This window comes from Somniosus microcephalus, chromosome 8 (genome assembly GCF_052327205.1).
Source record: "Somniosus microcephalus isolate GS21.2 chromosome 8, FLI_Smic_1.0, whole genome shotgun sequence".
In the NCBI taxonomy this organism is placed as follows: domain Eukaryota; kingdom Metazoa; phylum Chordata; class Chondrichthyes; order Squaliformes; family Somniosidae; genus Somniosus; species Somniosus microcephalus.
In genome coordinates, this window is record NC_140994.1 from 259,033,022 (window position 1) to 259,046,537 (window position 13,516).

General features: G+C 43.0%; 1 protein-coding gene and 1 long non-coding RNA gene across 15 annotated transcripts in view; one reads left to right on the forward strand and one right to left on the reverse strand.

Annotated features, from left to right (window-relative positions):
* The window catches only part of LOC147114292 (protocadherin alpha-C2-like), a 308,165-nt gene that overhangs the window by 175,416 nt on the left and 119,233 nt on the right, over window positions 1-13,516 (reverse strand). The window contains exon 1 of one of the 11 annotated variants that reach the window (XM_085995963.1): window positions 1,026-3,699. The exons of the other annotated variants lie outside the window; for them this stretch is intronic. Within the exon in view, the coding sequence (XP_085852089.1) occupies window positions 1,026-3,470 (2,445 nt within the window). The 5' untranslated portion in view covers window positions 3,471-3,699. Of the gene's footprint in view, window positions 1-1,025; window positions 3,700-13,516 lie in introns of those variants that run through there. 11 annotated transcript variants of the gene reach the window in all.
* LOC147114293 (uncharacterized) overlaps window positions 3,755-13,516 on the forward strand; it is a 28,007-nt gene continuing 18,245 nt past the window's right edge. The window contains exons 1-3 of one of the 4 annotated variants that reach the window (XR_015079403.1): window positions 3,755-3,852; window positions 8,640-8,781; window positions 11,530-11,647. This is a non-coding gene — a long non-coding RNA (uncharacterized LOC147114293). The other 3 variants (XR_015079400.1, XR_015079401.1, XR_015079402.1) reach the window with 3 other exon arrangements.

Consider the following 13,516-nt stretch of genomic DNA (forward strand, 5'->3'; position numbering starts at 1 on the left):
AGCTATGGTATTGATTGCAGCACTGCAATAACTTATTTTTACTGTCTAGTTCCAAATTGAATTTTCAAGACTAGAAGAGAGACCTCTGCATAGACATGGTTACAAGATAAATAAGATGTGTTTTGACAGTTTGATTGTATAGTCCACATTCTGAATAAATTTCAAGCGCTGTGTAGTTTTATAATGTGCCCAGGAGTTCAAGGAATCTTTTTAACTAGATTTGGCACTGCCCTGGAGTTTTATTCAATGTAATGTCAAAGCAAAGTGCTGTGGCCTGGTCTTCTCCAGAGGATCTCACACCTCTACACTTTATGTTGGATCAAGATCTCACTCATAGGAATCACAAAAACTACAGCACAGAAGGAGTCCATTGGGCCCATCACACCTAGCCTTTTAACTGGAGCTATCTATAATACCCATTTCCTTGCCTTTTATCCATACCCATTTATATTCTTCTTCAAATATATATAAAATTCACTAATTAAATGGTGTAGTCTTCAACTCAGTAGCCACATCTGGTGAAGCTACTTAAAGTTCTAATAACTTCACTGTCAGATTGTCACTTTTGTTTCACTTTATGCATTGTAGCTACAAAAAAGTAGCAATATAACTGAAACTTTGGTTAGGTTGGCCTATGACGTTTCCAGGGGTGGTTTCAAACTCCAAATGTAGTTTTGGTGGAAAGTGGTTTGGCCTGACACCAATGCTGCAGCTTCATTTGTAATGCAGTCTGAGTCTGGCAACAGGTACCAATCTGGGGACTAGAAGGAAGCGAAGTGACAGGCACTCCCTCATTTGGGAATAAGAGGGGCCTTGTCACTCCATTTCCAGTCTAAGACTAGCATTAGTGCACACTGTTTTCTGCTTATCACAGCTGCTAAACTTGTGGCGTGTGTATGTACCCTCAGACCTCACTGGGGATGTTAGGCAATCAAATGGCAGAGGAAACTAGAAATAAGTAAAGTGGTCAAACACTCACTGCTTGCCCAACTTCCACTAGAGCAACTGTCTTTGGGGCAACTCACCTCAGAGTGTGGAGTTTTCCAATTATTCGTTAACTCCCCTCTCCATTCTGCCAGAAGTGTGTCAGTATTTGCGGCATCATTTTGCAACGTTGCTGTATTGTATGGCGCTAAAAAGACGAAATCGCCCTTATTGGATAATTGATTTGGACGAACTTTATAGGAGTATGTTCGAGACAGCGAGCCATTTCCAACTAACTCAACGAAGTGGGGGCTTCCTTTATAATCGGGTACAGTTTGAAGATATAGATGGGAATTTGGAAAAGTGTCGTTCGTATCCCACCGTCTTAAATTGCAGCACGAGGGGGAAGATTCGCAGCAGCCAGATCTACTTCTATCAGATTGACACATGGTCACAATGAGGACAATTAGAACCACAAGAAGAATGGAGGAGGTTGAAGCTAAAGTGATTATTAAATAAAAAGCTAAATTAGAAGTGTAGCGGGTGTCCTGGGGTTGCGGAGTTTGGTCTGACAGAATTTCTGCACTGCTTTCCGTTATTAATAAGCTGATGGTGACTGTGGCGGAAAGGGATGGGTGGCCGTTGTCTTTCACTAGAACGACGAGTTTATGGATGGGGTCGTCTTTTGCCACGAAACGACGGATGGTCCTGATTTCTCCCGAACCGTGCGCTACGGTGAACAGACCTGAGTCTGTGGCTTGCAGCAACTGATAAGACAATCGGGCATTCTGGCCAGAATCTGCATCCACAGCCATGACTTTGGTCACGAGGTCGCCCGGGTCCGCAGAGCGAGGCACGGTTATTCCAGAATTGTTCTTGGTCAACGGGGAAATGACTTGCGGGGCGTTATCGTTCTGATCCAGGACGATGACGTTCACAGTCACGTTGCTGACGAGTGCCGGGAACCCAGCATCCCGGGCTTGAACGAGGATCTGAAAGCTCTTGAGTTCCTCATAGTCAAACGAGCGTTGGGAATAGAGGGCCCCGGTGTCTGAGTTGATTGAAGCGTAGGCGGATGCAGGCATGTTATGAATTTGGCTGTTCAGGATCGAATAGGCTACGTGTGAATTCTGGTTCTGATCCGGATCCAAAGCGGAGACCGAACCTATAGAGGAACCAGGAGGGTTGTTCTCGGGGACATAGACTGTGTAGGAGAGCTGTGCAAAACGTGGCGCATTATCATTGATATCTGAAATCTGAACCAAAATGGTTCTGTTGGTAGGGAGAGGAGGGGATCCTGCATCAGTGCAGACTATGTCAACCGTGTATTGAGAAGCCATCTCTCGGTCCAGAGTATGACTGGTGGTCAGTGTGTATGTGTTCTTTAAAGAGGCTTTGAGATTAAATGGTAGGTCGTGCGGAATCTGACACCGAGTCTGCCCGTTTGCTCCGGAATCTCGATCCGTTACACGCATCAGAGCAACTACAGTCCCAGGCGGGGCATCCTCGCGGACCGGGCTAGTCACTGACATTAACGTTACCTCGGGCGCATTATCATTCACATCACTTATCTCCACTATAACTTTGCAAACTGCAAAGTGAATGCTGTCCTTTGCCTCTATGTTAATCTCATAAAGGTTGCTTTCCTCAAAATCCAGCAGCCCTTTGATTCTCATTTCTCCCGTTTTGGACCCGAGGCTGAAAAGGTCCCGCACTCTACCCGGGGTACTGCTGCTGAAGGAATAGTTTATGTCCCCGTTGGAACCCTCGTCCAAATCAGTGGCGTTGAGTTTGATAACTAAACTGCCGACTGCCACGTTTTCCGGTAACTCCACCTTGTACACCGCCTGGTCGAATACCGGCCAGTTATCGTCCACATCGAGAACACTGATGATGATTTGGGCAGTGCCAGATCTCACCGGGGTTCCGCCGTCAATAGCTGTCAGAAGTAATCGATGGGACGCCCGCTCTTCCCTGTCCAAAGACTTGGTCAGCACCAAGACAGCAGTTATACTGCCGTCGCTGCTGTTCTTGACCTCCAAGGCGAAATGTTGGTTTGCGTTCAAATGGTAAGTGCTGATGGAATTGCTGCCCACATCCGGATCGTGCGCGCTCGGGAGCAAGAAGCGCGTTCCCGGCGGAACTGATTCCACGATCTCCAAACGGAGCTCGTCATTCGAGAAGCTGGGCGAATTATCATTTATATCCAATATCTCGACTTCGGCGCTGTAAAGCTCCACGGGGCTTTTGACTATAATCTCATTATTAAGAACACATTTAGCGTTTAGTCCGCAGAGTTTCTCTCTGTCGATCTTAACATTCACACGCAAATCACCGTTATCTAAGTTTACCTTAAAATACCGCTCACTGGCCTCAGACATTATCCGAAGCTCGCGATTAGCTAAATCGTACACGTCTAAGCCTAAATCCCTGGCGACATTCCCAACAAAGGCCCCTTGCTCCAGCTCTTCAGGAATTGAATAACGGATCTGTCCAGAGACATCTTCCCAGATACAAAGCAGGAAAATAAAAGACCACGCTAGCATTCTCTGTCTGAATTAGTCCTCGCATTCGGAGTGCTGGGGGAATCCAAAGCAAGCAATTTGCGGCAACCACCTGTATGCAGTGTCTGATCCAAAAGGTCGCGATGAACACTTGATATCCGCTCCTCGCAGTTCAGAAAGACTGTATGGAAAAAGATGGCTGTTAGATGTTGAATGTAAACACTGAAACAGTGCTTTTCCTTCTTTCCGATTCTTCGCCGTACGTGGTGTTAGGGGGAGGAGTGATGGATCTCTGGCAGTATTTGAGCACCTCATTGGTACACAGCGACACAAAGAGTCTCGGCCAATAATTGCACGGTGCTGTCGTTAAAGCTGGACTGCGTCAACAGTGCAGAAGGAAGTTGTCATCTGGCATGCAGTTTCGGTAATGGTAAATCGTATTTGTGTGTGTGTGTGTTACATCGAATCTGCACTGCGTTTCTAATGTCTTTCTATTTCTTTTGAAATGTTAACAGTGTCAGAGTTAATTTCGACTGTGCAATGAAAATCAATCCCGCAACTCGTCAGTTCCTGAAAAAACAATGGCGAAGATAAAAAAATCCCAGAAACATTATTGTGAGTCGAGAACTCTGATTGCTGGTTTCCTTTCCATTGATTAGTTAAGCTTAACTAAACTTGAAGTTTAACCATTTGAAGTATCTTGCTGACTTTTCGACTTTTAAAAAGTAATTGAAAGCGCCGTCTTTGTCCAGCAACAATAATCATCGCTTAGCATTTTGCGGTATTAGATGTCCTTACTTTGTTCACTAACATGTCTGTGAACAAAGTAAGGACATCTATCGTGTCTATTTAAAGTGTGTGCTTTAAAAAATAGTCGATTCCTTCTAGCCCGGACATAACTATTGTTCCGACAACAGTTCAGGCAATCTCAAAAGTATTAATGGGAAACCATTTCGGTGCTGCGTTGATACGGTTGGAGAAAATTGCTAGTAAAGAAAAGCAAATTCGAATGCACAGCCAGCCCACACTGTTTAATATTCCAGGCACAGTTAGCAGCAAGGACAAAATGTTAAAGAAAACATTTACTGGAAAGTTAATTTCGTTCTTCGCCAGCAAGGAGCGCAGTTTTAATGTTATCTGGGCTGTATTCATGATGGTGTCACTTCCAGTACAGCACTGTATTTAATCAAAACTAAATATTCCCTATACGTGGAATTTAAATTAGCGGATTTTCCTGTCAATGCGTTTATCAAACAAGGATGTGCTAAAGATGATGTGGACTGTAGATATGCAAAAGGAAACCTGTCAGTCAGGATACAGCAACAGGGCAGGCAAGCTTTGGTAATCCTTGCACAGAAGAAAAGTGGTTAAGTTGAGCACAATAACACACAGCAAGTGTCATTTTTAAGACAATTCTTATCCGACAGTAAGATCACAACAGAGGATTGAGAGACCTGGACGAACAAAAAGTAATGCAATTGTCTCTTAGTTTAAAAAAAATTATGTTCATACCATGATATAACACCTAGCAGCTGTTTAACGTATTGTTTCTACGTTACAGAACTGTTGATAGTGATATTTAATCCTTTCTGTCCATGTTAAAAAGCTTTATGACTGCCAAAAACAATGTAAGGATACTAAATAGCAGAATTATGTTTCAGTCATAACTCGACTAAATGCTGTTCAATGTATTACATAGATGTGCATATCCCAAAACGGATTATATTATCTGAATGTCATTTGTTGACTAGAAGGTTCATTATTATTTACTGAGAAAGATATAAAGGATGAATATCTTAAGAAGTGATTTGCCACACTGCCTTTTGAAATAACAAAAGAAAGCATGGAAGAAGAAAAGGTTAATTGGTCTATCAACTATTCTGCTTCCACAGATCATGCAAAATCTACCCTGTATTCAATTCTATCTCACCAGTATAATTTTCTCAGGGAAAATTCTGCACAAGTACATTTGAAAATCAAAGGTAATCAAGCAAAATGCCAGAAATACTCATTCATCTCATGTCTACTAGTTTAGTGTCACTAAAGACATCAATGACTGCCCAGAACAACAACCATAACAATAACATAGAAACAGCAGAAGGACATTCAGCCCCTCAAGCTAGTTCCACCATTCAATTAGTTCATGGCTAATCTGTACCGTAACCCCATTTGCCTGCCTTTGATTCACATGCTTATCTAACAAAAATCTGCCAATCTCAGTCTTCAACATTTCAATTGATGCAGCATCCACAGCCTACTAGGGGAGGGAGTTCCACATCTCTACTACCTTTTGTGTGAAAACGTGCTTCCTGATTTCATTCCTGAATGGCCTGGCTCTAATTTTAATATTATGTCCCCTTGTTCTGGATTTCCTCAGCAGAGGAATTAATTTCTCTTTATTGTCTTTGATTACCTTAATCTATAACTGTGGTTAGAACATTTCTCTGAGGTTAGACCTCAGTGAAAGTATTGTGTCCAATTTGGGCATCACACTTTAGAAAGGATATCAAAACCTTGGAGAGGGTGCACAGGAGGTTTACCAGAATTGTACCTGGGATGAGTGAATTCGGATACGTCGAGAGATTAAAGAAGCTGGGATTGTTCTCCTTAGAGCAAATGAGGTTAATGAGAGATTTAATAGAGGTGTTCAAACTTTAAGAGGGGTTTTGATAGTGTAGATAGAGGGAAACTGCTTCCACTGGCAGGACAGTGAGTAACCAGAGGACACAGATTTTAGATAATTGGCAAAAAAGCCACGGGGAGATGAAGAGAAACATAGAAACATAGAAGATAGGAGCAGGAGTAGGCCATTCAGCCCCTCACGCCTGCTCCGCCATTCAATGAGATCATGGCTGATCATCCAAATTCAGTACCCTGTTCCTGCCTTCTCTCCATATCCCTTGATCCCTTTAGTCTTAAGAAATATATCTAACACCTTCTTGAATATATTTAATGAATTGGCCTCTACTGCCTTCTGTGGTAGAAAATTCCACAGGTTTACCACTCTCTGGGTGAAGAAATTCCTCCTCATCTCTGTCCTAAATGACTTATCCCTTATCCTTAGACTGTGACCCCTGGTTCTGGAGTCCTTGACCATCGGGGACATCCTTCCTGCATGTAGTCTGTCTAGTCCTTTTAGAATTTTATAAATTTCAATGAGATCCCCTCTCATTCTTCTAAACTCCAGTGATTATAAGCGCAATCGACCCAATCTCTCCTCATACATCATTCCTGCCATCCCAGGTATCAGCCTGGTGAATCTTTGCTGCACTCCCTCCATGGCAAAAACATCTTTCCTCAGATAAGGAAAATTTGTTTCACTCTGTGAGTTTTTATGTATTGCCTGAAAGGGTGGTGGGAGCAGATTCAATAGTAACTTTCAAAAGAGAATTGGATATATGAAAGGGAAAATAATTCACGGCTATGTGGAAAGTACAGGGGAGTGGAATTAAGGTGTAGTTCTTTCAGAGATCCGGCACAGGCACATGGGCTGAATGGCCTGCATCTGTGCTGTGTTATTCTCTGCTACTATGGCCATGACTTTGCCAGCACTCAAGCAGAAATGGGGGATCCAATTCAAATCATTAGTGGTTTGTTTACAGCCAATTAACAATGCTTTTTTCCCAACTTTTTGAATTGGTAGGTCGACCACTAAGTGACCTATTCCTGCTCCAATTCTTATGTTCTTATGTTCCCGCTGTGCCTAGACCTCATCTGTGAAGCTGAGGTGGGAGGTCACTCGCCATTGAATCAGCTGATGAGCTGACAGCTTCAAATGTCAAGTCAAAGCTTCCAGCTGAGTGAGAAATACTCCCTTAACCACTAGCTTCTCTAAACTGCATTTCCACTGCAGATTCAGAATGCTGCAGGTCTTACACAAGTCTCCATGCAGTCTGATCTCATTACCTCTCCCACCATTGACAGGTCGCTTCTGTCATCTCTACTTCACCTGCCATCTATTCACAGAAATCACAGAAATCACAGAAACCCCACAGTGCATATAGGGCCATTTCGGCCCATCGAGCCTGCACCGACACATATCCCACCCGATCCCCGTAACCCCATGTATTTAATCCCCCTAACACTAAGGGTCAATTTATCATAGCCAATCATCCTAACCCGCACATCTTATTCCATCAGCATGGGCACACTTTATACTCTCTCAATTCCTCCTCAGAATCTGAACACGATTAATCCCACCACCAGCATCACCAGGCACACCAGCTGCACCAACAACCACATCAACCTTCTCCGCAATCACCTGATGCTGCAAGGAGAGAGGGCATCAGCACCCGACCATATTGCTGCCTGGGATGCCAAGGATGGCCTCACCATGGCCACATTTACTTCACTTGATGCTGTACACCCTGGCTGCCACATGATGCGCCAAGTTGGCACGACCCCACACCAACAACTTAAATCATCCCTACAATGCCAAAGCCATTCCTTTCACACTCACCAGAATTGTGGGGGTACTGTTATGTCTCACCCTTCACTGCAACTCACTAAACCACTTCCAAAGGTGCACATAAATCTGTCCAAGAATGCAAACTGTTGAAAATAAAGATTTCAATGTTTGACAGCACATTAGCAGAAACTTCACATGAACATTGCCTAAAACACACAAGTGCCTACCCTTGTGTGTTGTTAATTGGTATGATTGGACTAGGATGAGGGTGAGTGTGAGGGGTGGTTATTGTGATGGAGAAGTGATAATGTAGATAGAGAGGGATGGGTGGAGGTGCAAGGTAAGTTGGTGTGAGTAAGGATGTGCAGGAGTAGGGTAGGCAGAGTGATGGGGATGTGATGAGTGGCACAGTAAGATGAGGTTGAGTGTGGCTTTGTACTAATGATTCATGATCTACTGAGATCATTGAAAGGTTTGCACCACTGCAGCCTGGTCCTCCTGATGACATCCCTGCTTGTGCCCTCCTGGGCAATGTGCAACCAGGCTGCATTGGTCCCCTGAGGAGGTCTCTTCCATCCATTGGAAGGGAAAAGAACCTCCCTGTGTGCTGTGACTCCCTCCATAAGCATATGGAGGGAGTCAAGGGAGAGCCTGGGGGAAGCCCTGTACCTTTGTGCAGTGTTTGTCAGTATTTGCAGCACCTGGATGCTGTAGAACAGTGACAGCACAAATGTGAAAGTAAATTTGTGCTTGGTCCCTTTAAGGAAACCAGCTGATGATATGTCATCAAATTATGTCATCAGAACCGCTTCCTTCAATTGGCCAGGAAACTCACTGGGTGGGTTTAACAAGCCGAATCAGGAGAAAATCATGTGAGAGGCCGGGATGGAGACAGCAATGGGGCCGTGATCAGCCACTGACATCGCCTGCCATGGACCCACCGAGGTAGGGAAAATTGCGGCCTATAATTCTATCTACTCTAATGCATTCTTTTATCATCATAAACACCTCGATTAGATTACACCTCAAACTTATACTCAAGTGAATACAAGTCAGGTTTAGGCAACCTGTGCTCATGATTTAACACTTTTAGCCGTGGTATCATTCTCCTCCAAGGCCAATACATTCTTCCTGATAGTTGGTGCCCAGAACTGAACACAATACTCCAGATGGGGTCTGACCAAGGCTCTGTATATCTGAAACATAACCTCTTGTCCTTTGTATTCTAACCTTCTTTGAGATAAAGGCTTACATTCCTTTAGTCTTTTTGGTTGCTTGCTTTACCTGTCCAGTATCATTTAGTGATTTGTGTACCTGAAAACTCAAATCTCTTTGCTCCTCCATAGTTCCTAATTTCTTACCATTTTAGAAAATACCATTTTGTCTCTCTTGGATCTAAATTTGGGTGACCTCACATGTCCCCAAATTGGACTCCATTTGTCACTATCATCTATTATGGGCCAGAATTTGTGGTCGGAGGCGTACCTCCGGAGTACACCTCCGACCCGAAAAAAAATACAAACCGGGTCCTGCGCTTCAGAGATTCAGGTCCTGGGCCTGCAGGCCTGTATGCCTGCATAAAGGTCCACAGATCCCAGGGACGCAAGCAGTTCAGAGCGTCCCTGGAATCATGTGGACCAGATCCTCCAATCAGAAAGGAGGATTCTATTGCTGTCATTTCCGAACAGAATCCCCTAATGCCAAGCAATGGAATCCCCAAATAATTAAAGAATTTACCCAATCTAATAAAATAATGTTCCCATTTTCAGATTTAATTAAAAGTCCCTTTAATGAAGCATTTACAATAAAAATTAAATTTTTTGATAAATAATTTTAAATATTTTAATCCAGGCCAAAATTTACATAAATCAATTTTCAATGTTTGTGGATGATTTTTAATTTTCAATTTAAAATTTATATTAACCCTTATGCAGGTGAAAGCAGGCCCTATGCCTGCTTTTACCAGGTGAAAGGGTTTTGTGGGCATTTGCTGGGCAGCAGTTTGACAAATAGCCCAACTCTGCACCAGCGAAGGCGATTTTACTTTCAGTTCAGAGAATCTGTCAAGGCGAACATTGACAGGTCGCAACACATGCAGAAACCTGGAACTTGCGGGTCCTCCTACAAAGCTTACGATGGTGTGTAAGATTTGGATCACAGGTCACACACAGATTACCCAAAGGGTTTTAGGAGTTGTAAGGCTTTTTATTAAAGAGCTACAGTTTAAAGCATAATCAGATATTAATACATGCAAATGAAATAGATACAGTAGACGTACAACCCGTGACAGGTGAGGGCGATCTACGGCCCTGGAATGGAATGAAACAACCGGATAGACAGCTGTTGGAGGTGCTAGGCCATCAGCCACCTCAGAGGCTAAACTTGACCAAGGTGTTAGGCTGGAGTCACTTCAGGGAAGCCTTCGCCCCTAACTACCTGAATTCCTCTCTTGGTCGTCTATATTTATAGTTATTTTGGTGGGCTGGTGATTACCTGGTGTTAAATAGAGAAACATAGAAGATAGGAGCAGGAGTAGGCCATTCGCCCCCTCGAGCCTGCTCCGCCATTCAATGAGATCATGGCTGATCATCCAAATTCAGTACCCTGTCCCTGCCTTCTCCCCATATCCCATGATCCCTTTAGCCTTAATAGATCTAACTTCCTCTTGAATATATTCATTGAATTGGCCTTAACTGCCTTCTGTGGTAGAGAATTCCACAGGTTCACCACTCTCTGGGTGAAGAAATTCCTCCTCATCTCTGTTCTAAATGGCTAACCCCTTATCCTTAGACTGTGACCCCTGGTCTGGACTCCCCGACCATCGGGAAGATCCTTCCTGCATCTAGTCTGTCTAGTCCTGTTAGAATTTTATAAGTTTTAATGAGATCCCCTCTCATTCTTCTAAACTCCAGTGAGTATAAGCCCAATCGACCCAATCTCTCCTCATACGTCATTCCTGCCATCCCAGGTATCAGTCTGGTGAATCTTCACTGCACTCCCTCCATGTTCTCCATCTATAATCCAATTGTGATATGGGAAGGCATCCCTCACCATCCCTTTCTGCATGGCTGATGAGGTCTGTCTCTTATGTTTCTGAGGAATGTTTTTATGTTTCTTTAAGGACATTTTATGACTTTTCGGCTCCATTTTGTCGAACTATTATCCCACCACCTTGTGTTGTTTTGCATTTTACAATTCCCTTCTCACTTCTATTTGTCTTTTGGCGCTTGTTATTCGACCTCGCTGGCATTTCTGCCATCTGTTCCCGGCTGTATGTTGTCAGTCTCTGTTCTACGAATTAAAACCCCATCTTTGAATCTAACAGCTATTTCTTACAGGTGTACACTGTACGTAAGGTGTTATTGGCCCCGCAATATCCAGGCCATTGTATTTGATCACCTAACTCTATTAATATGCTTATAACCTCCAGTCCCATTCCAGTTAGTGATTTATTCAGAGCTGTTACACGACAGTTAAATCCACATTGAGTGAAGTGTGTTTTAGTGCTGGAATCTGTTCCATATTTCTATTACTGGATGGAGAAAGAAATCTACTATTTAGTCTTGCTTGAGCTCTGTCCATTTTAAATTTGTGTCCTCAATTTCTCGCTGTCATCTTATAACTTACTTATTTTCTGTACCTCTCAGAATTCTAACAACATGAATTAATTCTGATCAATCTTATTTTCTTCAGTGCTGCTGCTCATAACTCAGCCCTAATTCCTGGAGTGGTCTTGTTCCTGTTCTCTGAAAGATGTCCAATTGCATTAATGTCATTTTGACTATTAGGTGCACAAATTGCACACACTGGGGTAAGAATTCCTCCATTTGCTATGTATGGTGAAAAATTATTTTAAAATTTTCTCTTTCTGTTGCTACTGTAAACATGTGCTTTTACAGTAAGTTATAAATTTGTTATACCTACTGAACAGAGGAAGTCTTCTCAAATAAATAGATAACGTTATTACACATGGTGACCAGAGGCATTCTTGCTACAATATTTCAAATATGGCTACTCACAGAATCACAGAAACCCCACAGTGCAGATAGAGGCCATTTCAGCCCATCGAGCCTGCACCGACACATATCCCACCCGATCCCCGTAACCCCTACCCAACACATATCCCACCCTATCCTTGTAACCCCACGTATTTAATCCCCCTAACACTAAGGGTCAATTTATCATAGCCAATCAACCTAACCCGCACATCTTTGGACTGTGGGAGGAAACCGGAGCAACCGGAGAAAACCCACGCAAACACGGGGAGAATGTGCAAACTCCACACAGACAGTCATCTGAGGCCGGATTCGAACCCAGGTCTCTGTCGCTGTGAGGCAACAGTGCTAACCACTATGCCACCGTGCTGCCCCTACTAAGCATGGATAACTTCTTTTGAGTGAAAGCCAAACGCCCTAAAGATTTATCTTGGCATAAGATTAGGTCTGTTAATAACAGCTTTGCAGCCTAACCTTGATTACCACCCAAACTGATCTAAAAAATATCTCCTCTCTTTGCTGGCCATAAAGTAACAAAGTTAAATGAGCTCGGATGGTCTCAGTATAGGTTCTGGTGAAAGTAGGTTCACAACACAAACCTGCACATACTTTGGGTTAATACTGTGATGAAATGGAAATATCAGATGGATGCAATGATGCGCAATCTTCTGAAATTGAGGCAAAAACACATTGTTGGGGCAAAATGAAGTGGGACCTTTTCTCTGCATCCACCCTGTACTGTGTCTAACCAGGGAGTGATTCAAAAGTGACTCAAAAGGGAATTAAAATTAAAAGGAAAAAGCCAGCTTAAAATGTTTTAATTACTTTTGGAACTGGAACTAATCAAATCACAATGACTACACATTTTGAACTATTAATTTTTACTCTTGGAAAAGACATTTAATATATGATTAGGATTTGAATTTCTACCTAAGAACATATGAAATATTAAGGACCTCTACCACCTAGAAGGACAAGGGCAGCAGGTGCATGGGAACACCACAACCTCCAAGTTCCCCTCCAAGTCACACACCATCCTGACTTGGAAGTATATCACCATTCCTTCATCGTCGCTGTGTCAAAATCCATGAACTCCCTCCCTAACAGCACCGTGGGAGTACTTTCACCACATAGACTGCAGAAGTTCAAGAAGGCGGCTCACCACCACCTTCTCAAAGGCAATTAGGGATGGGTAATAAATGCTGGCCTTGCCAGCGACGCGCACATCCCATAAAAAAATAAAAATAATAATAATTTCATCCACCAATATGCCTCCCTTCAGTATTCTACCTTTCCCAGTCTGACATTAATTTGTGTTTGAATAGCACTAAAATCTACATTTCTATTTCCAGTCTCCACACACTTATTACTCTTTGCTTCAAGGAATATAAGAACAATAAGAAATAGGAGCAGGTGTAGGCCACTCGGCCCCTTGAGCCTGCCACACCATTCAATAAGATCATGGCTGATCTGATCTTGGCCTTAATGCCACTTTCCCGCCCACTCCCCAAAATCTTCTAAATTTATATTAGTTCATACTGATGGCCTCTGCTCCCAGCAGTGTCTATTATTTTAAAGTAATATGTAGCATGATTCTTATTAAATCATTTAATAATTTCTATATATTTCCTAGAAACTGAGCTTTTTAGCTTTTCCTCATGGGTAATGCCGCTTTATATTTGGGG